The sequence below is a fragment of the Nomascus leucogenys genome, chromosome 11, assembly GCF_006542625.1.
Source record: "Nomascus leucogenys isolate Asia chromosome 11, Asia_NLE_v1, whole genome shotgun sequence".
Taxonomy (NCBI): Eukaryota; Metazoa; Chordata; class Mammalia; order Primates; family Hylobatidae; genus Nomascus; species Nomascus leucogenys.
Genome location: NC_044391.1, coordinates 107,100,651 through 107,123,181, shown reverse-complemented (window position 1 = coordinate 107,123,181; position 22,531 = coordinate 107,100,651). Strand labels below are relative to the sequence as shown.

The following is a 22,531-nucleotide window of genomic DNA, read 5'->3' as shown; positions in this document are numbered from 1 at the left end:
AAACCCCGTCTCCACTAAAAATACAAAATTAGCTGGGCGTGGCAGCGCGCGCCTGCAATCCCAGCTACTCGGGAGGCTGAGACAACAGAGAATCGCTTGAACCTGGGAGGCGGAGATTGCAGTGAGCCGAGATCGCACCATTGCACTCCAGCCTGGACAACAAGAGCCTCTGTCTCAAAAAAAAAAAAAGAGTGAGAGAGAGAGAATAAGTACAGCTGTTTCTTGAGCACTTACTACCTGGCAAAGACTATACAAAGTGCCTCTCATGCTTTCAATCTCTCAGTCCTCCCAGCAGTCCCCAGTGAGGATGGGGAGACCAAGACCAGGAATCAAGTAACTTGACCAAGTTCACACAACTTGTCAGTGGCAGAGACAATCAAATCCAGGATTATCTGACTTTGTAGCTTGGATTTCTAGGGTCATTTCTGGAATCACGGAGATCTTCTGCATCCTTTCTATTCCATCACCCACACCCCCAGCCCTAATCTACTCCTGGACAACAGAGGGTGCTCTTGTTCACTGAGATGCACGGCCCTATTTCCACTTTCTGTGCCTCTCTTGGGTCCCCAAGTCTCTACCCTGAACAACTGCAAAGGGAATCCTTTCCCTCCTTTGGCCTGGAGACTGTTGGGCAGGAGTGGGAGAGGATAGTGGTGGAATCTTTTGTCCACTGTCAACAAATATTAAAATGTCTCGGACTAGTTGGAAGTTATTTTCCCTTCTTTGTTATGTGAGACTGAGGTCCCTAAAGTGCACAGTCTCATTTCAGATCAGCCACTGTAAAGTTTGGTTCTAAATCCTGGAAGGACTTCTCATGCTTTCCAGGAACAGTTGTTGGGACTGATCCATGGCTATGCAGCCCTGGCCTGTCTCGGTCTTCTTTTTTGCTTTTCTTTCTTCCTTTTTTTTTTTAAGAGATGAGGAAGTCCTAGCATCGTGGCTCATGCCTGTAATCCCAACACTTTGGGAGGCTGAGGCAGGCAGATCACTTGAGGCCAGAAGTTTGAGACCATCACTTGAGGCCAGAAGTTTGAGACCAGACAGCTAGGCCCTGTCTCTACAAAAATACAAAAAGAATTAGCCGGGCATGGTACTGTGTGCCTGTAGTCCCAGCTATTCAGGAGGTGGAGGCAGGAGGATCGCTTGAGCTCAGAAGTTTTAGGCTGCAGTGAGCCGTGATTGCACTACTGCACTCCAGCCTGGGTGACAGTGTGAGACCCTGTCTCAAAAAAAAAAAGAGAGAGAGAGACAAGGAAGGTCTCACTCTGTCTAGAATGCAGTGGCATGATCACAGGTCACTGAAGCCTCAAATTTCTGGGCTCAAGAGATACTCCTGCCTCAACTTCCCAAGTAGCTGGTACTACAGGCACACACTACTATGCCTGGCTAAGTTTTGTTATTTTTTTTAGAAACCGGGTCTCGCTATGTTGCCCAGTCTGGTCTCAAATTCCTGGCCTCAAGCAATCCTCCCACTTTGGCCTCCCAAAGCGCTGGGATTGCAGGTGTGAGTCATCATGCCCAGCCATCCCGGTCTTAAAGAAGCAACCTGCCATCCCAGCAAACACACAAAAAGTCCAGGGGACCCTTGGGCCTATAGTCACTCTCGACATGGGGGACCCTGAGGTTATTTAGGGAACAGCAGTCGTTCTTCCTGTCTGGCCCACCCAGATGAGTAATAAGTCATCTATTTTTAGTTTAGGGTTTTGTTTTTCTTTTCCTTTTCCCTTTTTAGAAATTTATCCAGGCCCATTTCCCAGGGCTGAGCACTTAAGTTGCACTGAATTTATTGCTGGGGACTTGGTACTTTCGAAAGGAGAGTGGTCCTCAAATGCACTTCAATTGTGATTTCCCCCCGAGATAAAAATTTGCTTGCAACACCTTCGACATCATTTATTCAACACTTATCCCTGGGAGCTCTAAAAGAAAAAAGGCTGGCTCTTGCCACCACCAAGTCTCCTGCTCCTGAGTGAGATTCCAGGCCAAGGGCTCTCACAAAGGCACCACCATCTCTGTCCTTGCTCAGGGGCTTCTATCATCACATGTTGGACAGCGGGGGATCCTCCCTTCCCGGAAGTGGACAATCACTCGCCCTTAAAAAGTATCCGTTGCTAGTTCTTTTGGGGGGATAAAAACCACACCCCCCAATGCACACAACCAATGCACCTGTTTATTTAGTTACTTATTTAGAGACAGGTTCTTACTCTGTCACCCAGGCTGGAGTGCAGTGGCATGATCACGGCTCACTGCAGCCTCAACCTCCAGGCTCAGGTGATCCTGCAACCTCGGCCTCCAAGTAGCTGGGACCAAAGGAGCACAACACCATGGCCTGGCTAATTGTTCTTTTCCAGAGAGAGGGTCTCACCATGTTGCCCAGGCTAGTCTTAAACTCCTGGGCTCAGGCGATCCACCCACCTCAGCCTCCCCCAAAGTCCTGGGATGACAGGTATGAGCCACTGTGCCTGGCCACTCTTTTCTTGTAATGATAGAATTATTTACTCATTTAGTCAATCAACAATTATTGATCACTTATTATGTACCAGGCACTGGGATAAAGATGAGTGTAAGTCACTCACAGTAAGGAAGAAAACTAGCAAATAAGATGATTACAATATGATATAGAAAATGCTAAGCCAGAGATATAGAAAGGTCCTATGGGGTCCTTCTGTCACCTCCTCTCTCCACATCCCTACCCTTCACAGGCCTTCCCTCCAGCTTCCTGCCCCCGCTCCCCACTGCAGATCCCCTGGATTTTGCCTAGAGCTAAATGAGGAGATGGGCCCTCTGGCCCTGGCATGACTTGAACCCAACCACAAACTGGAAAGGAGCCTTTCGAGAATGGATCACTTTGATAAGAAAACACATAGGAATGAAGAGAAGTCCACAAATGGCCACCCGTGCTGGTGCTCAAGAAAAGTTTGCAGAATGGATAAATGAAGGATCAAGGAATTAGTAGATGAATAATTGAATGGTGGCTCAATAGATGACTTCATGAATGAGTCAGAAAATAAACTTCCAATCTTGAGGCAAAACTGAATTTTAGCATTTCCATTGCTTGTGCTTGTTCATTGAACACCATGTTCCCCAGAAAATTCTCTACAAAGATGTTCGGGTTTTTTTTGTTGTTTTTTTTTGAGACGGAGTTTTACTCTTGTTGCCCAGGCTGGAGTGCAATGGCACAATCTCGGCTCACCGAAACCTCCGCCTCCCGGGTTCGAGCGATTCTCCTGCCTCAGCCCCCCCCCCACCCCCCAGAGAAGCTGGGATTACAGGCACACACCACCACGCCCGGCTAATTTTGTATTTTTAGTAGAGATGAGGTTTCTCCATGTTAGTCAGGCTGGTCTCGAACTCCCAACCTCAGGTGATCCGCCCACCTCGGCCTCCCAAAGTGCTGGGATTACAGGCGTGAGCCACTGTGCCCGGCCGATGTTCGCTTTTTTAAGTTAAAATTACTTAAAAGTTCACTGGGAATTTTGCAATGCAGTTGAGAAAACTGGAGCCGCCTAGGAGAATTTCAGCGTTAGGGCTTGAAATCACTCACCCGGGAGAAATCCCAGTATAATCTGCCCTCCCATTAGTGTCAGGAGAGAAGCTCCAAGTTCCGAGGCTGCTCATTTTACCAAACAGGTGTACCATCCTTATCACTAACTAGCAAGTTAAATGTGAATCAGATTACTGCGTCCTATCACCAATGCAATGCTTCCTACTGAAGAGGTGACTGCAGGAAATCCTTCGATGTTGCAAACAATTGCATTCCAGCAAGTTCTGTCAACATGAATGTTTGCTGTAAAGAGGAAAAGGATCAGAGAGGAAAGAGGCTGTGTGGTTCAGAGGCCTATCTGAACAGCTGATTTTCTACATGCCCTTGAAGGCTCCCTGGTTCTCCGAGATAAACTGGCTGAAGCTTTTGACTTTGGGATTTAGTTGGTGGGTGAGCTTGACATCTCGGTCTGGCTTCATGTGATAGAAACGACACATATTGGCTATTTCCTTCGCTGCAGGGAATCCTAGCTTCTCGAAAGCTTCCGGGGTAATCTTTTAAGAACAAATAAGAAGACAGAAAATGTTATAGTCCATACTTAAAATAGTTTGAAATGACATTATTCACCTTAATGATGATACCATTCCATAATTCTTTTTTTTTTTTTTTTAAGACGGTATCTCACTCTGTCACTCAGACTGGAGTGCAGTGGCGCGATCTCGGCTCACTGCAACCTCTGCCCTCCGAGTTCAAGTAATTCTCCTTCCTCAGCCTCCTGAGTAGCTGGGATTACAGGCACCCGCCACCGCGCCCGACTAATTTTGTGTATTTTTGGTAGAGACGGGGTTTCGCCATGTTGGCCAGCCTGGTCTCTAACTCCTGACCTCAGGTGATCCGCCTGCCTCTGCCTCCCAAAGTGCTGGGGTTACAGGTGTGAGCCACCTCACCCAGCCAGGTCCACAATTCTTTAGCCTAACTCCAAAATCCAAGAGACTCTAAAGTTTTTTTTTTTTCCCCCATAAGCCATTTGGCAGCAAACTGACCTTTTTGAACTAAATTAGTGGCAAACCTGATCTAACTATGTGAAGCTATTTATGGTCTTTAATTATACCATTTAGTGGAAACATTCAAATATTTGCCTGCAGAGATGCAGATGTGTTTGATTACAGGTTCCTGCTCCAGCCCCTGCTGGTGATGTTATATAATATATGTAGACAATAACCTATCTAAAAGCTGAAAGATTCCTAAAGCTGAATTATTTCTGGCCCCAAGCTTTTTGGGTAAGGTACTGTAGATCTGTACCAGCCTTCATGTGAATAGCACCTCACAGTGCTTTTGCCTACACTTCCTCTTTGTATTCCCCCCACCAGCCCTCTGAAACCGTCCACCCACCTGGGCCTCCATGCGGCATCAAGACCCCCTGTCTCTGGCACCAGGCTCTCCTTCTCACCTGGCTGATGGCCCATCCATCCTCGCTCCCTTTCTTGGTTAGAGGTCTGTATTTTACCTCCAATTGCCCCAGCCTTTGCCAAGGCCCAGGCCCAAGCAGAAATGGAACCCATCCCACACCAGCTGAGCTGCCTTCTGTCACCTTCCATAAAATCCACTCCTTGAATCCTTTCTAACACTAACTAGATCCATAATTCCCCCTACTGAATTAGCTAAAATCATTTCTATTGGATCCAGTATAATCTGTCTTTAGCCCTCAGAGATAGACTCTGACTTTGCAATTTTACTCGGCCTTTAAAAAACGTGACAGACACAAACAACTTAGGTAAAACGATGATTGTCACATGCATTCATAATAATGAGAAAATTAAGAACAACCTGCATGGCCAACAATAGAGAAATGGTAGAATTAAGTGTGGTACATCTACTCGCAGAACATAATGCAGTTTAATGTTTTTGGAGAAGTTTAACAAAATAGAAAAATTCTCATAAGATTAACTGAAAAGGCCAGAAACAAAATGGTACATTTAGTGTTATTTTAATTGTGTTAAATAGATACATATGTATATTATATATGTGTGTGTATATATATGTATATATTTAACACAATAATACAATTTAATAATTGCATTAATATATACATATATACACATACTTATATATACATATACATATGTATATATTTAATGCAATAAATGTATATAAGTCTATACCGTATATATACATATATATACATACTTATATATACTGGAAAAGGCAAGACAAACTGTCAAATCTTAACAGTAGCTATCTCTGAGAGATTGAACTACGTGTGATTTGTATTTTCTTTTTCATAATTTTCTGAGTTTTCTTCAATAAGCAGTTGCTATTTTTGAAATCAGAAAAGCACTGAAAACTTGAAATGAGTTTGGAAATAGAAGTCTATGTGAGAAGCATGGAAGATTCTTCCATGTCTGTCTCCTTGAGTCGCTCTTTCATCCATAACTTTGATACCAAATGTGCTTCAGTAAAATAAGGGATTCTTTTACTGCAGATTTTTGAAGGAAGGAGGTCTGTTCTGTTGTGTCTCACTTTCTGGGAAAACTATCTTCCTTTGGGGGTTAGACAGTTTCAACCAGACATTTCACACCTGCTTGAGGAGGTAGGAGGAAGTCAGACCGTGAGGGCTGGAGCGCCACCTTGTGGCCAGATGCACCCATCCCCGGAATTGTCAGACCATTCTATAGAAGTTCCAGCCTCTGATGCCCTACAGTCTGTGGTGCCAGAGGAGCTTCAGCTGCATTATAAAACAATTTGCATACTAAGAAGTCTCAGGGACCAAGTATGTGACTAACAGATGCTTGGAAGGTTCTGAGCAATTCAGAACAACGTCTACTGCATCCTCTGAGAATCAATACACACACTCAGCCCCTACATTCACGCTCTCTTTCTCTCCTTCCTTACAGAGTTCAAACCCACAAGACAAAATGAATATATGACCCAAATGCAAATGGCCTGGGAGAAGGGTCACTGAGAAGTAAATGTACACCCAGGTGCAAGGAACCTTGCAGATCCTCTTGTGAGCCCATCTTTGAGTGGGTGGCTGCCTTCTTGGGTTCAGGAGTAACAATCTCTCCAAGAAATGTGTGTGTGGCTTCAATGAGATAACCAGATGTGGTTTTGTGGCTGGATTGACTCCCACACTGGTTTTCCAGAAAAAAAAAAAATATATCTCTTTGCCTCCTCACAACTTCAGTACCCGAGGCTGAATTGGGAATCTAGAGATCCCCTCTAGAATCATTGGACCAAGAGCTGTTGATCCAAACAAGAACCAACCTTCTATCCCTAATTCTAGGAAATGTTCTAGAACACAAGTCAACAAACTTTTGGTTTTTTTTTTTAAGACAGAGTCTCGCCCTGTCGCCCAGGCTGGAGTGCAATGGCGCAATCTTGGCTCACTGCAACCTCCACCTCCTGGGTTCAAACGATTTTCCTGCCTCAGCCTCCCCAGTAGCTGGGATTACAAGCGCCCACCACCATGCCCAGCTAATTTTTGTATTTTTAGTAGAGACAGGGTTTTACCGTGTTGGCCAGGCTGGTCTCAAACTCCTGACCTCGTGATCCACCCTCCTTGGCCTCCCAAAGTGCTGGGAAACAAACTTTTTTTTAAAGGCCTAGATATAAATATTGTAGGCTTTGTGGGCCATAAGGTCTCTGTTGGAACTACTCAACTCTGTCATTGTACCCTGAAAACAGCCTGTTTTCTTTTCCCTTCCTCTTATCAATGCCTGCTTGGGGAAATGGCTGGTAATGCTCAATGTCACCAATTCTCACTCTTCTGTAAAAAGTCTGTCCTGGCCAGGCACAATTCCCTGGAGAAAATAACTTACCCCCAAGCCCAAGAAGGCAGCCACCCACACAAGGAGGCCATTCCTGCATGATGTATAGCATGATCAGTTGTTGAGGGCTCACTAAGTGCCAGACCCAGTGCCAAGCACTTGCTGTACAGATCTCATTTCATCCTCACAATGATCCCATGAAGAAGGTATAACAACTTTTTTTGGAACACATGAAGAAACTGAGATGGAGAGGGGTTAAGTAAATTACCAAGGACAGAGGCAGAGCCAGAATTTGCCTCCTTCCCATACTGCCTCTGGTTTGTCGTGTTTATTCTAGAATTAGCCAGGCCAGCCTTCTTGGTGCCTCCTCTGTCTATACACAGTCATGTTCCCTCAAGGACCAACTCAAGCCCACGTCTTCCATGAAACCTTCTTCCACTGTTTTCTAGTCGTCTATAGCACAGATAGTCTGAACAACACAATTAAGCACCTATAGTGTTATGTCTTATAATGATCATGGCGACCTGATGGGCATCAATATTTTTACCTTGCTGCAAATTCCTTAAAGTAGCACTGGGTTCATAATAGAGACTCAATACATCTCTGCCATGTGCCAAACACTATGATAAGCCCTTTAAATATATTCTCTGTAATTTTCACAAGAACACCCGAAGTAGATACTATCAGTCACCACTTTGCAACTGAGGAAGCTGAGGTTCAATGAAGCTAAGTGCCTTGTTCCACATCAGCTAGCTCTGGACAACCGAAGTAGTCAGCAGCAAGGGCTTATGCGAGGAGTTGGGATCGTGTGTGTGAAAAGGCTGTATCTCAATCTTCACATTCTACGTTCTTTCCACTCAAAAGTAATTTAACTTTTACAAGTCAATTAACCCTAAGTCCGTAGATTTATGGAACCACAGTCCTTCTCAATTTCTTCTGAAAGTTTAAGTTCAATCCTGCCTAAATCCACAGAGAGTCTACCAAAATTTGTAAGTCAGTGGAATGTTAACCAAGGTGGCCTCTTGTGATCACATGGATGTCCCCTAAGAACTCACCTTTGCATCTCGGACTTTTTTCCCCAAAACCTTGGACAAAACATCAGCATATTGCTGTATAGTTAGTGCTTCTGCACTGAGCCCCACGGCCTTGCCTAAAAATTCCTCTGGAGAATTAAAAATGCTAGAGACGGCTGCTCCAATATCAGCAACAGAGATACCATCCATTGGTACATCTCCCATCGGTACAGCTAGTTTAAAAAAAAAAAAAATAGAAAAAGATAAATAGTTAATTATATCACATCCTTGGTAGGTCCCACCAACCCAAACTAATCAATCATTTAAACAAAAGACGTGGGAAGGCAATGTAAAACCCAGTGGCCGCAATCTATACACAGTTACAAGGTTTTGTTTGAGAAATTACAGGTTGAGTGCAGTGGCTCACGCCTGTAATCCCAACACTTTGGGAGGCCGAGGAGGGTGGACCACCTGAGGTCAGAAGTTCAAGACCAGCCTGGCCAACATGGCGAAACTCTGTCTCTACTAAAAATACAAAAATTAGCCAGGTGTGATGGTGCGTGCCTGTAATCCCAGCTACTCCAGAGACTGAGGCAGGAGAATCACTTGAACCCAGAAGGCAGAGGTTGCAGTGAGCCGAGATCGTGCCACTGCACTTCAGCCTGGGTAACAAAACAAGACTTCATCTCAAAAAAAAATTTTAAAAAAGAGAATACTATAGTGCCTCGATATTGATTTAAAAGAGCAACCATTTACTAAATATATTCTCTATGTAAAGTATGATTAAATGTATCTCCAGCCAAAACTTCTGCTGAATTCCAGACTCATGTGTCCCACTACGTACTCAAATCCTTACCTGACTGTTCAATAGACATCTTCAACTCAACAGGCCCGAAACTGAACTCTTACACCCCCCAACCTGCTTCCCTACAGCCTCCACCTCAGCTAATGGCAACCCTATCATTCTGATTTCTCAGGTCATAAATCTTATAGTCAGCCTTGACATTTCTCTCACATCCCATATCCTTTTTTTGTTTTTTTTTTTTTGTTTTTTTTTGGAAATCATATGCACGATATGTACAAAATCTGGCCAATTCTCATCATCTTCAATGCTACCACCCTGGTCCAAGCCACCATCATCCGTGACTTGAGTTATTGCAAAATTTGTCTCCTTATTTCCACTCTTGCCCTTTCTTTTTTTTTTTTTTTTTTTTTTCAGACGAAGTCTTGCACTTTCGTCCTGGCTGGAGTGCAGTGGTGCGATCTCTGCTCACTGCAAGCAATGCCTCATGGGTTCACGCCGTTCTCCTGCCTCAGCCCCCTGAATAGCTGGGACTACAGGCACCCGCCAGTAAGACCAGCTAATTTTTTGTATTTTTAGTAGAAACGGGGTTTCACCGTGTTAGCCAGGATGGTCTTGATCTCCTGACCTCGTGATCCGCCTGCCTTGGCCTCGGATCCCAAAGTGCTGGAATTACAGGCACCCGCTACCACACCAGGCTGATTTTTATATTTTTAGTAGAGATAGTGTTTCACCATGTTGGCCAGGCAGCCCATCAGAAATGCTATAGCAGCGGAGGTACGGTGGCTCATGCCTGTAATCCCAGCACTTTGGGAGGCCGAGGCAGATGGATCGTGAGGTCAGGAGATCAAGACCATCCTGGCTAACACGGTGAAACCCCGTCTCTACTAAAAATACAAAAAAAAAAAAATTTTTTTTGAGACGGAGCCTTGCTCTGTCACCCAGGCTAGAGTGTGCAGTGGTGCGATCTCGGCTCACTGCAACCTCCGCCTGCTGGGTTCAAGCAATTCTCCTGCCTCAACCTCCCGAGTAGCTGGGATTACAGGCACGCATGCTCAGCGAATTTTTGTATTTTTAGTAGAGATGGGGTTTCACTATCTTGACCAGGCTGGTCTCAAACTCCTGACCTCACAATCCACTGGCCTCAGCTTCCCAAAGTGCTGAGATTACAGGTATGAGCCACCACGCCTGGCCAAACTCTTGCCCTTTCATAGTCTCTTTTCAACATAAAAATCAGAGTGACCCTGTAAAAAACTCAGCTCAGGTGAATGTTACCTCTGTTCAGAACCTTCTTTTTTTTGAGACGGAGTCTCGCTGTGTCACCCATGCTGGAGTGCAGTAGTGTAATCCTAGCTCACTGCAACCTCTGCCTCCCGGGTTCAAGTAATTCGCCCACCTCAGCCTCCCTGGTAGCTGGGATTACAGGCACCCGCCACCCCACCCAGCTAATTTTTGTACTTTTAGTAGAGACGGGGTTTCATCATCTTGGCCAGGCCGGTCTCAAACTCCTGGCCTCAAGAGATCCGCCTGCCACGGCCTCCCAAAGTGCTGGGATTACAAGCATGAGCTACCACACCCGGCTGTGTCTGCTCAGAACCTTCTGATAGTTCTCTGTGTCCCTCAGAGGAAAAGCCAGTTGTTTACAAAGCTTACACAACCAGACCCTCTGTTAGTTCTGACCTCACCTCTTACTACCCTCTCCTCCCTCATTCTATTTCAAACAATCCTGTCACCTAAGCTTCCTGAGTAGCTGGGACCATAGGCCACCCCTCCCGGCTTCTAGTGAGTGTTAATTCTGAATCTAGGAAGAAAGCCTGAATTGTCATTGGTATTCCCACATTCCCCCCACTGCACAAAGGCCAACACTGACCATGGCCACAGAAAGTGTCCCCAAAGGGAAGGGGAATGCCGGCCAGTGGACCAGCAGCGTTGGAATTACCCGGAGTCCTTGTTAAAACTACATTCTCCCAGGCCTCAACCCAGACCTATAGAATTGGACTCTCTGCAGGTGGGGCCTGGAAACCTGTCTCCCAGGCAGGTCACAGTCCCTCTCAGCTCTAATTCTGACCATGGGACCTAGATCAGAAGAACACTTTTCCTCCATTGTTGCCACAGAAGTTCAGATGGATGAGCTAGAAGGGCTCTTAGAAGTCATCCTGAGGCTGAGCATGGTGGCTCACACCTGTAATCACAGCACTTTGGGAGGCAGAGGCGGGAGGATCACTTGAGCCCAGGAGTTCAAGACCAGCCTGGGCAACAAAGAGAGACCCCATTTCTTCAAAAATAAAATAAAATAATAATTGGCCAGATGTGATGGTATACACCTACAGTCCTAGCTACTCAAGGGGCTGAGGTAGGAGGATGCTTGAGCCCAAAAGTTCAAGGCTGCACAGTGAGCAATGAAACCCAGTATGGGCAAAAGACCCACTGCATTCCAGCCTGGGCAACAGAGACTCAGACTCAAAAAAAAAAAAAGTCATCTCGTGCAATTTTCCCGTTAAACCTTGAGGAATCTGCCAGGCGTGGTGGCTTACACCTGTAATCCCAGCATTTTGGGAGGTTGAATTGGCTGGATCCCTTGAGTTCAGGTGTTTGAGACTAGCCTGGCCAACATGGTGAAACCCCGTATCTATTAAAAAATGCAAAAATTAGCAGGGCGTGGTGGCGGGTTCGTGTAATCCCAGCCACTCAGGAGGCTGAGGCACAAGAATCACTTGAACCCAGGCTGTGGAGGTTGCAGTGAGCCAAGATCGCACTGCTGCACTACGGCCTGGGTGACAGAGCAAGACTCCATCTCAAAAAATAAAATAAAAATAACCTGAGGAGGCCGGGCGCCATGGCTCACGCTTGTAATCCCAGCACTTTGGGAGGCCGAGGAGGGCGGATCACGAGGTCAGGAGATCGAGACCACGGTGAAACCCCGTCTCTACTAAAAGTACAAAAAAATTAGCCGGGCGTGGTGGCGGGCGCCTGTAGTCCCAGCTACTCGGAGAGGCTGAGGCAGGAGAATGGCGTGAACCCGGGAGGCGGAGCTTGCAGTGAGCCGAGATTGCGCCACTGCACTCCAGCCTGGGCGACAGAGCAAGACTCCGTCTCAAAAAATAAAAAATAAATAACCTAAGGAAACGGAGGCTGGAGGTCACACAGCTAACTCCAGTACTTACATTAAGGAGGGTCGGAATGTTGAGATTGGAAATGTAACCCTTTGTGCTTCTGATCCCAGATCTAGTTCTCTGCCCTGGAAGAACAACTTAGTGTAGTGCCCTGGAGAATCCGAGGACAGTTTGGCGTCCCTCTCAGCACTTCACACAGGGCTAAACACATAGAAGACACTCAGATGATAGGTGTCCACTGCAGAGGGGCAAGAAGGGAGAGAGGGAGGCAGGTGAGTGGAGAGGAGGGCAACCAGGTGCCTAGTGTGCTTTCACTTCGTTTTACCCAAGGTGTAGTAATCTCCATCAGAGGCTTTCACGGGCTGCCACGCCGCGAGAAAGTTTTCAAAGTAGGCCGCCACACGGACACTGGTCATGGGGATGCCAATGGACCAGAAGTACTCCTCCACCTCGCCCTTGCTGTCAAAGTGCGGCACCTCCAGCTTGCCGTCCGCCAGCCGCTTGACGTTCTCCAGGCCGCTGTACACCACGTGCTTCAGACCCAGATGCTTGGCGGAGTCTGCCACCAGCTTCCCCTGAGGGTCAAAAGTAAATCCTCGTATAGGCTGCTGTATGTGTATTTGCATTTGGACAGATATTAAGAGCAGGATCTCTTCCACCTCCCCACCTCCCCCCTCCCTCCTCTCCCCACCGCTTTTTTTTTTTTTTTAGACAGAGTCTGGTGATTTCCGCTCACTGCAACTTCCGCCTCCTGGATTCAAGTGATTCTCCTGGCTCAGCCTCCCAAGTAGCTGGGATTACAGGCATGCACCACCACGCCCAGCTAATTTTGTATTTTTAGTAGAAATGGGGTTTCACCATGTTGTTCAGGTTGGTCTTGAACTCCTGACCTCAGGTGATCCACCTGCCTTGGCCTCCAAAAGTGCTGGGATTACAGGCGTGAGCCACTGCACCCAGCCTACATTTACTTTTTCTACAAACTTTCATTTTCCCTGAATTTAATTAATTGTGGGTTTATTTGCTGTTTTATTTCTTTTTCTATGTACCCATCCCCAAATTATCTATCTGAAGTGTAAATAAAGTGTAAATTACATCTTTATTCTCTCCATTTCACTCTCAAACTAGCCTCAAATTTGGGGGTACACTTGCTACCACCTCCCCCATGCCACGTACAAACAAATGGTGAGAAGTGGAGAATCCAATGACCAGCTTCATTAAACGGCCACTCTCGAATACTCAAGGTCTTGAGACCTAGACAGATGCTACATAACATTAATTTTACAAAGATACCTTTAACAAGTACTTAAAGTACATATTTTTTATAAATGTCAAAAGGGATGTAAGACATATATTTGCCCAGACTGAAGGCCTGTCCCCTTCTAGGAAGGAAAGAAGCTGCTACAGAGGGTAAGAGGAAAGGACTCAAAAGGAAAAAAGAAACAATTTGGTTTCTACCTGACACACTTCCTTATCTTTGTTGAGAGCGTCCCAGAAGTTGGTCACCAAGAAGGCCCCATAGGCACCTTTCAAGGCACTGTCTACAGATGCTTTATCATTCAGGTCACCTTTTACCACTTCAGCTCCAAGGCGCTGGAGCTCCAGGGCATTTGGTCGAGTCACATCCCTGGTCACTGCCCTCACGGCAAATTTTTTGCTCTCCAAAATTGCCCTGGCCACAGAGCCACCTTGAGCCCCTGCAGGGTCAAGAGAAGAAGAAACACAGGAAGGATCAGGAAGAATGTTCACTGAAAGGTCAGAAATCTCATGATTCAGAATACAGCTGCTGCAGTGTCTACTGCAGGGGGTGCTACATGGCCCTTCACATGTTCCCATGGCTTTCAAACTAAGTTCTTTGTGGCCTCTTCAGAGGCATTTTTGCAGAGGACATGGGAAGAGAGGAGTGGGAGAGGCTTGAGGCAACAAGAAGGGCAAGTGAGCAGAGTGTCAAAATGAGGGATGCCCACAGGTTCTCCAGATTCAATAAGGGCGATTATTCTACTTTTACCTGGTTATAGATCTTATATTGGGCCGGGCACAGTGGCTCACGCTTGTAATCCCAGCACTTTGGGAGGCCGAGGCGGGCGGATCACGAGGTCAGGAGATCGAGACCACGGTGAAACCCCGTCTCTACTAAAAATACAAAAAATTAACCGGGCGTAGTGGCGGGCGCCTGTAGTCCCAGCTACTCGGAGAGGCTGAGGCAGGAGAATGGCGTGAACGTGGGAGGCGGAGCTTGCAGTGAGCTGAGACTGTGCCACTGCACTCCAGCCTGGGCAACAGAGCGAGACTCTGTCTCAAAAAAAAAAAAAAAAGATCTTATATTGGGGTTATTAAGACAATTCATCAAAAGAGGTTCCTGCACTCTCTCTCTCTATATATATATATATATACACTCAGATATTTTATATATATTTATATTTTTTATATATTTATATATGTATATTTTATATATCTATATATATATGTGTGTGTATGTGTGTGTGTGTGTGTGTTTGAAATGGAGTTTTGCTCTTGTGGCCTAGGCTGGAGTGTAATGGTGCAGTCTCAGTTCACTACAACCTCTGCCTCCTGGGTTCAAGCGATTCTCCACCTCAGTCTGCGAGTAGCTGGGATTACAGGCGTGCGCCCAGCTAATTTTGTATTTTTAGTAGCTACAGAGTTTCGCCATGTTGGTCAGGCTGGTCTCGAACTCCTGACCTCAGGGGATCCACCTGCCTCAGCATCCCAAAGTGCTGGGATTACAGGCATGAGCCACTGCACCTGGCCCTGGTCTATATTTTTTTAGAAATTTAAAAACTTGTAAAAATTTTTTACCACATTCAAGGCTGATTATGATATGATCATTACTTGCCTAATGTATTCACCCTGCAAATATTTATGGAATATCCTGTGATATAGGCCAGGTGCTATGCTGGGTTACTAACATTTGGGTTGCTCCATCAAATTGGCTGGATACCTGTCCTGGATACTTTTTTGTGTTTATCCATATTCACTTTCTCTCTTCTACTTAGTGCACTCAACAGCTGATCCTTATGGATTCCGTCAATGGGCTCTCGTGTCCTCAGGTTGGGTCTGGGCAATGAGAGACATCAGCCAGAGACCCAAGGGCAAGAGAGATGACCCCCTTCACATCGCTACTGTCCTCAAGTTCTGGTCATCTCTCTTGCCCTTTTCTCCTTCCTCTTGTTGCTTACTTATTCCTTATTGGTCTCTTCCTTGTCCACCATTATTAAATTTTTCTCAGCTTCTCTGGAGGAGTGTGGCACCTGTTTCTTGTGGGACCCCAGCTAATATACCACTGATAACCCTATAGGAGGATCAGGGGTTATTCAGTGCGCTCTGTCTTTGCACACAGAGTTTCATAGTAAATTTCATAGTAAATTGTCTACTAGTAAATATGAACAGACAGCCAAAGTTCACCAGATGTTTGAGGAAAGCCTCCAACATGAAAGGCAAAACCAAAATAAACAAACTGATGGAAACAGAAACAGTCCAGAGAACTGAAGAAAAAAATTAAAAAGAATTAATATCCTCTGGGGCCGGGCACAGTGGCTCAGTCCTGTAATCCCAGCACTTTGGGAGGTAGAGGCAGGCAGATCACTTGAGATCAGAGTTCAAGATCAGTCTTGCCAACATGGTAAAACCCCTTCTCCACTAAAAATACAAAAATTAGCCAGGTGTGGTGGCAGGTGCCTATAATCCCAGCTACTTGGGAGGCTGAGGCAGGAGAAGCATTTGAACCCAGGAGGCAGAGGTTGCAGTGAGCCAAGATCTCACCACTGCGCTCCAGCCTGGGTGACAGAGCAAGACTCCGAATTAATATCCTCTGAGATTAGAAAAGGTTTTGTATTCCAAACACTATATCGGCCCAAAAAGAGGGGAAGAGACTGAGAAAGAGAGCAAGCATTCAAAAGATAAGCAGCAGCTCTCAAAATTTTATTATAGCAGAAATAAAATGTCAGTAGAAAAAGTTGGAGAAATCTCCCAGAATTAGAAGGGGGAAAAGAAAAAGCAAGTAAAATAAGAGAGAGAAAAATAATTAGAAGATCAAGCCAGGAGAATTAAAGAATGAGAAATAGATAGAGGTATTGAAATTATCTAAGAAAATAGTAATTTCTCTGAGTCCAAGGATATTAACTGAGTTTCCAGATTGAGAGGTAACTGAGTGCCCAATACAATGATACATGAACTCCCACTTTATGCACATCACTGTGAAATTGCAGAACACTGGGTGCTGGTTTGGATATTTGTCCCCTCCAAACCTCATGTTGAAATGTGAGTCCCAATACTGGAGCATAACTGGAGGTGTTTGGGTCATGGGAACAGATCCCTCATGAATAGATTAATGCTCTCCCTCAGAGGTGAGTTCTCATCTATTAGTTCCTGTGAGAGCTGGCTGTTAAAATGAGCCTGGCACCTCCACCCTCCCTCTTGCTTCCTCTCTCTCCATGTGATCTCTGCACATGCCAGCTCCCCTTTACCTTCCACCATGAGTGGAAGCAGCCTTAGGCCCTCATCAGATGCAGATGCACAATCTTGAACTTCCCAGCCACGAGAATCATTAATCAAATAAACTTTTTTTCTTTATAAATTAGAGAAAGTAAAACAAAACCCTTTTTCATCCCTCTTAGGATAGCCATTATATGGAACCATTCACAATTAAAAAGCAGGTGGGTTGAATATTTTACTCTGACTTTATAAAATAAAAACCTAAACAAACTGAAGTACCTTCTATTTGAGTATAATTTGTGCTTTTTGCAGGGGGTTGGGGGGTGCTGGAGTAGGTAGGGTGGGTCATGGTCCTTGAAAAGGATTTTTATAGGGAAGTTTCTATTATTGTCCTGGGACCATGTTTTTGAATGACTTTCACATGCTGTGCTATGCCCTGGGGATGTAGTGGTAAACAATAGCAGTTTTGAACATGTTGGATATAAGATATAATTTATGAAAGACATTACTAATATATTGGATTATGGCCTAAAGAGTCAAGAACTTACTCCAGATCCTATAGCTGCTTAAGTAAGGATTTCAGGATTCAAACCTGAACATGACACCAGCCTGCACAGAGTTTACAGACTAGCAGAGGAGATCATTAAAGAGCAACTATAGACCGTCCTGGCTAACATGGTGAAACCCCGTCTCTACTAAAATATACAAAAAATTAGCCGGGCGTAGTGGCGGGCGCCTTTAGTCCCAGCTGCTCGGGAGGCTGACGCAGGAAAATCGCCTGAACCCAGAAGGCAGAGCTTGCAGTGAGTCGAGATCGCGCCACTGCCCTCCAGCCTGGGGGACAGAGCGAGACTCCGTCTCAAAAGAAAAAAAAAAGAGCAATTGTAATACAGTGTGATATGTGCTATTAGGGGAGGAGGTAAAGGGCTGAGGGAATACAGGCTCCAGAGGAGGACATAAGTGGAGCATCTAACCCAGACTAGAGGGAGGCTTCCTGAAGGAAGTAGTAACAGAGGTGAGCCCTAAAGACCCTCAGACAAGAATTGGGAGAAGAGAGGCAAGTGGAGTGTGTTGCATGCAAAGCTGATTGCAAGTGCTCTATTCCAGAGGTGACAGAGAAGCCAGTGAATTCAGAGAATTGAAATGAATCTGACTGAGAACTGCAGGTCAATGCCACACATGAGGCTAGAGAAGCAAAATAGGCCTAGAGGGCTGCACTTTGTTCTAGGAGCAGGAGATTTTATGAAGTTGAGCAGTATGTTCAGAATTACATGCTGGGAAAGCGCTCTGGTTAATGGAGAGTGTGGAATAGGATAGAGAGACCACAGACAAGGGTACAATTAGTGGGCTTTAAAATCATCTAGGTAAAGGTTGATAATGACCTGTGCTAGAAGGGGTTATTCGGGTGGAGGGAATAATGCAAATTTAAGAGATACTCAGATTATTAAAGGATACATTTTTAAAGAGTAAAATAATAATTTATACACACATAAAATGAATGTGTCAAAATTTTATTTAACTCATTAATTAATGAGCGAACCAGTACAATGTTATAAGAAAAATTCAAACAACACACATATATATAGGCAATCAAGAATGCCAAAATGCTAAAATGCTAAAATGAATGTACAAAACCAGTCAATATCCACCAGGTGATAATCAACTGTGGTCCACCAGACACAATTCATTTGCATTTCTTTTTTTTTTTTTTTTTTGAGATGGAGTCTTGCTCTGTCGCCCAGGCTGGAGTGCAGTGGCATGATGTCAGCTCACTGCAACTGCCGCCTCCTGGGTTCAAGTGATTCTCCTGCCTCAGCCTCCCGAGTAGCTGGGACTAAAGGCATCCACCACCACGCCTGGCTAATTTTTGTATTTTCAGTAGAGATGGTGTTTTACCATATTGGCCAGGCTGGTCTGAAACTCCTGACCTCATGATCAGCCCACCTCGACCTCCCAAAGTTCTGGGATTACAGGCGTGAGCCACCATACCCAGCCTTCGTTAGCGTTTCTATGGATAAGAATCGGTTGCGTTATTATCTGTTTGCCACAATTTATAGTTATAAATATCTTAAAAACAAGGAAAGGCTCACAAAAGTGAGAACAGTGCCCTGGGCAAGGACACCCAGCAAACTTTTTTTCCCATTTCAAAGTCTTTCACAGTTTTCTTTGACAAGGTGATATCAACAGGATTTTGGTGATTAACTGGATGTGGTGATGATGAACAGGGAGGATTGAGAGAGAAAAGACAAGTGTGACCATTTATTCAAAGAGGTTGAGGGGGCATTTAGCAAGATGTTGATGTTGGAACAGAAGGATACCATGAGAAGGTTTTGGAGGCAAGGGAGTCTGAGATGTGGAGTCAGGGAAAGGATGCGTGGAGAAATATAGGGTTGAGACTAAAAACCAGAGGGGCTTACATCTTGGGCAGTAATGAAGGAGAACGGGAATGTGATACAAGGTGGTATTAGCTGGCTACAAGGTTTGAAAAATTAATCAGATTTGAAAGATGATTCTGTTTAAAGGTAGAACATGGAGAGAAGGCAAATGGAGTGTGGAAAAAGCTTCTAAGAGGGAGAATGGAAAAAATCTGAGAGAGATTTAGAAGACAGAATTAATAGAGTGACTGGCCACTCCCAAAAATCTTATCCAACTGCCTACCCAGTCTCTGGATGCCTAGTTGGCAATTCAAGTTTAATGAGACCAATTCAAGTTTAAGGAGCTCCTGACCTCCTCCTCCCCACTGTCTCCCGTATTTCAGTGAATCTCAACTTTATTCTTCCAGTTACTCAAGCCATAAAACTTCAGAGTCATTTTCAACTCTTCCCTTTTTACCCCTGATATCTGGTCCACCAACAAATCCTGCCAACTCTACTTTTAAGACCTCTGCAGAATCTGACCACTCTCCACAATCTCATTGCTACCACCCTGGTATAAGCTACTATCATCTCACCTATTTTATGACAACCGCCTCCTAACAGGTCTCCCTGCTTCAGCCCTTACCACCTATAGTCCCTTCACAAAGCATAAGCTAAAATGATCCTTTTAACACCAAAGTCATGTCATTCCTCTGCTCAAAATCCTTCAATGTCTGGCATGCTGTTGCAATCCTGCAGTCCCAGCTACTTGGGAGGCTGAGGCGGGAAGATCACTTGAGACCAGGAGTTTGAGGCTGTGTACTATGATGGCTCCTGTGAGAGTCACTACACTCCAGCCCAGGCAACACAGTGAGATCCTGTAGCTAAACACAAACACACTGACAAAACCAAACCCTTCGATCACTTTTCTCTTTCAAGAAAAGCCAACATCTTTACCATCACCCTAACGATTAATAGAGTCATCCCCCACTCCATTGCCTCTTCTTCTCCTTTAAATATCATACTTGACTGTTGATTTTTGAGAATTTATTTCACTCTGCTTCCTGCTTTAGCCCTTGACTTCCTCCAGACAAATTCCTGTTCTCATAGAGCTTATATTCTAGTGTGGAAAGACAGGCAGAAATAGAAGAATTCAAGTAAGGAAGGGAGCCAGACATGGGCAGTGTGGAAGCAGAGTTGCAATTTCAAATATAGAGGTCTGGAAAGTCCCCATGGAAAAGGTAACATCTAAGCAGAGACCTGAATGGCATGAGGGAGAAAGCAGTGGGTAACTGTTTTAGTCCTTTCTCACGCTGCTGTGAAGAAATACCCAACACTGGGTAATTTATAAAGAAAAGAGGTTTAATTGACTCACAGTTTCACATGGCTAGGAAGGTCTCAGGAAACTTACAATCATGGTGGGAGACACCACTTCACAGGGTGGCAGCAGAGAGAATGAGTGCCCAGTGAAGGGGGAAGCCCCTTGTAAAACCACCAGATCTCGTGAGAACTAACTCACTATTGATACAAACAGGAGACAGGGAAATACTGGGTAGAAGAGGGTGGTTCCTGGCAAAGGCCCCACCCTTAAGCCTGGATACCTGCTGCCCTAAGTGAGAAACAGGCATTCCTGTTTTTGCACCCCAAAAGTTGCCTTTTGGCCTGCCACACCCCCTGTCCTGTACCCATATAAGCCCCAAACCCCAGGCTCCCGAAGCAGACTAGGAGACAAGGAGACAAACAGACGGCAGAATGGTGCAGCAGAGGAGAGAAGAGAAGGAACGTCAGGAGGAGTTTGGATGAGGATATTCGAAGAATCAGCCACTGGACAGCCAAACTCCAGGGGAAGATCATATTCCTACTCCATCCCCTGTCTAGCTCCCCATCCATCCCACTGAGAGCCACTTCCACCATTCAATAAAACCCCTTCATTCATCCTTCAAGTCCCTGTGTGACCTTATTCTTCTGGGATGCTGGATGAGAGCTTGGGATACAGAAAGTTTTCACACTAGCCCCCTCCTTTTGCAAAAAGGCAGAGGGTTCACAGAGCTGGTTAACCCTTAAGCCATCTGCAGATGGCAAGGCTAAAAGAGTACACTGTAATACATGCACACTTGGGCTTTGAAAGTTACAGACACCCACCCCTAGATGCTGCCATAGGGCCGGAGCCCAAAAGCACTTGCCCCAGTTCCTGCACCTACCCGTATGCATGCTCCCCCTCCCTTAAAGAGTTTGAGCTTGCAGTGGCAGAACAGAGAGCCACACCCCTGTCGCACATCCTGTGGTGGGGGACCAGGGAACTCTCCCGTTTCACTATCATGAGAACAGGCTGGGGGAACCTCCCCCAACATTCATTTATCTCCACCTGGTCACTCCTATGACATATAGGGATTATGGGAATACAATTCAAGATGAGATTTGGGTGGGGACACAGCCAAACCATATCAGTAACAGAGGGAGATCATTCTAGGTTGAAGAAGCAGCCAATACAAAGGCCAGAGCCTTTGTATTGTGGGATGGTTTTGGAGGAACACCAAGAAAGCCAGGGTAATGAAGCGGAGTGAGAGGAGGGTGGCAGGAAGAGAGTTCTGACACGGCATTTCCAAGGCCCTGTTGCAGGGCATTAGCAAGACTTCGCACTTTACTGGGAGTGCCATGGGGCTGGGATCTTTTAGAGGGTTTGGAGCAGAGGCCTGACATGATCTGACAGTTTCAAATGGATCCTTGGGAGGCTGAAATGAGAATAGATTGAAGGAGAATAACCTGATTTGATTTACATTGTGCAAAGATGGCTCTGACTGTTGAGGAACAAACTGTAAGGGAGCCAGGAATGCAAACTGCCCACACACTCCATCCTTGCAGACTCCCCGGGAGATTGATCAGGCATTGGATATTCACTACAAACCCCCAGGCCTCTCACACTTGTACCTTTTGCTTATTAGGAAGTGAGTGGAGAGAAGACTTCAGAGTATAGCTTATGTTGAAATGAGACTTATACCAACCAGTTAGCCCCATGACTGGGAAAGGGAGATTACGTCAGTGTCCTTGTCCTGCTGAGATCAAGTTACAAATCAAATGATGCCACCCCTTTACCACATCAAGAACTAAAGCAATAGGATACTTAAAAAAATTTCTTCCAAAGAGCTCTTTGTTCAGCCCACACTTGCAGGCTCTAAAGTTACAAACAGTAAGACAGGAGAGTGAGCAAAGTCAGTATGCCCTAAAAATTAAAGACTTTTTACCTGTTGCTCCAAACACTGTAATTACTTTCTTGCTGGCCATGTTACCAGGAAAAGAGACAGTCGGTGGAGTAGAAGAACTTTCCCTGGAGCAGCGACACCAGCCGAAATGCTGTTTCTTCTCCGGTGAGAATTATAAACCACTCCAATTACCACACCTTTTATTGTGCCCCTCCTTGTTCCTGTTACCACTAGTCCACTTACTCACTGTGACACTGCAATTTTCTAAATGAAGACTGATTCACTCGTGTATTTATTTGTTCAGCAAATGTGTATTGAGTGCCTTTGGTATACAAGGCATTGAACTAGATGT

The 22,531-nt window shown here is 45.3% G+C and overlaps 1 protein-coding gene across 1 annotated transcript; it reads right to left on the bottom strand.

Annotated features, from left to right (window-relative positions):
* Positions 1 to 2,491: 2,491 nt before the first annotated feature.
* On the bottom strand, positions 2,492 to 22,355 carry LOC100597256 (nmrA-like family domain-containing protein 1). The gene is made up of 5 exons (XM_030823125.1): positions 22,222 to 22,355; positions 12,502 to 12,751; positions 8,304 to 8,494; positions 3,429 to 4,035; positions 2,492 to 3,103 (listed from the first exon to the last, which is right to left on the bottom strand). The coding sequence occupies exons 2-4, from the start codon at positions 12,590 to 12,592 to the stop codon at positions 3,856 to 3,858; spliced, it is 462 nt and encodes a 153-aa protein (XP_030678985.1). The 5' UTR covers positions 12,593 to 12,751; positions 22,222 to 22,355; the 3' UTR covers positions 2,492 to 3,103; positions 3,429 to 3,855.
* Positions 22,356 to 22,531: the final 176 nt, after the last annotated feature.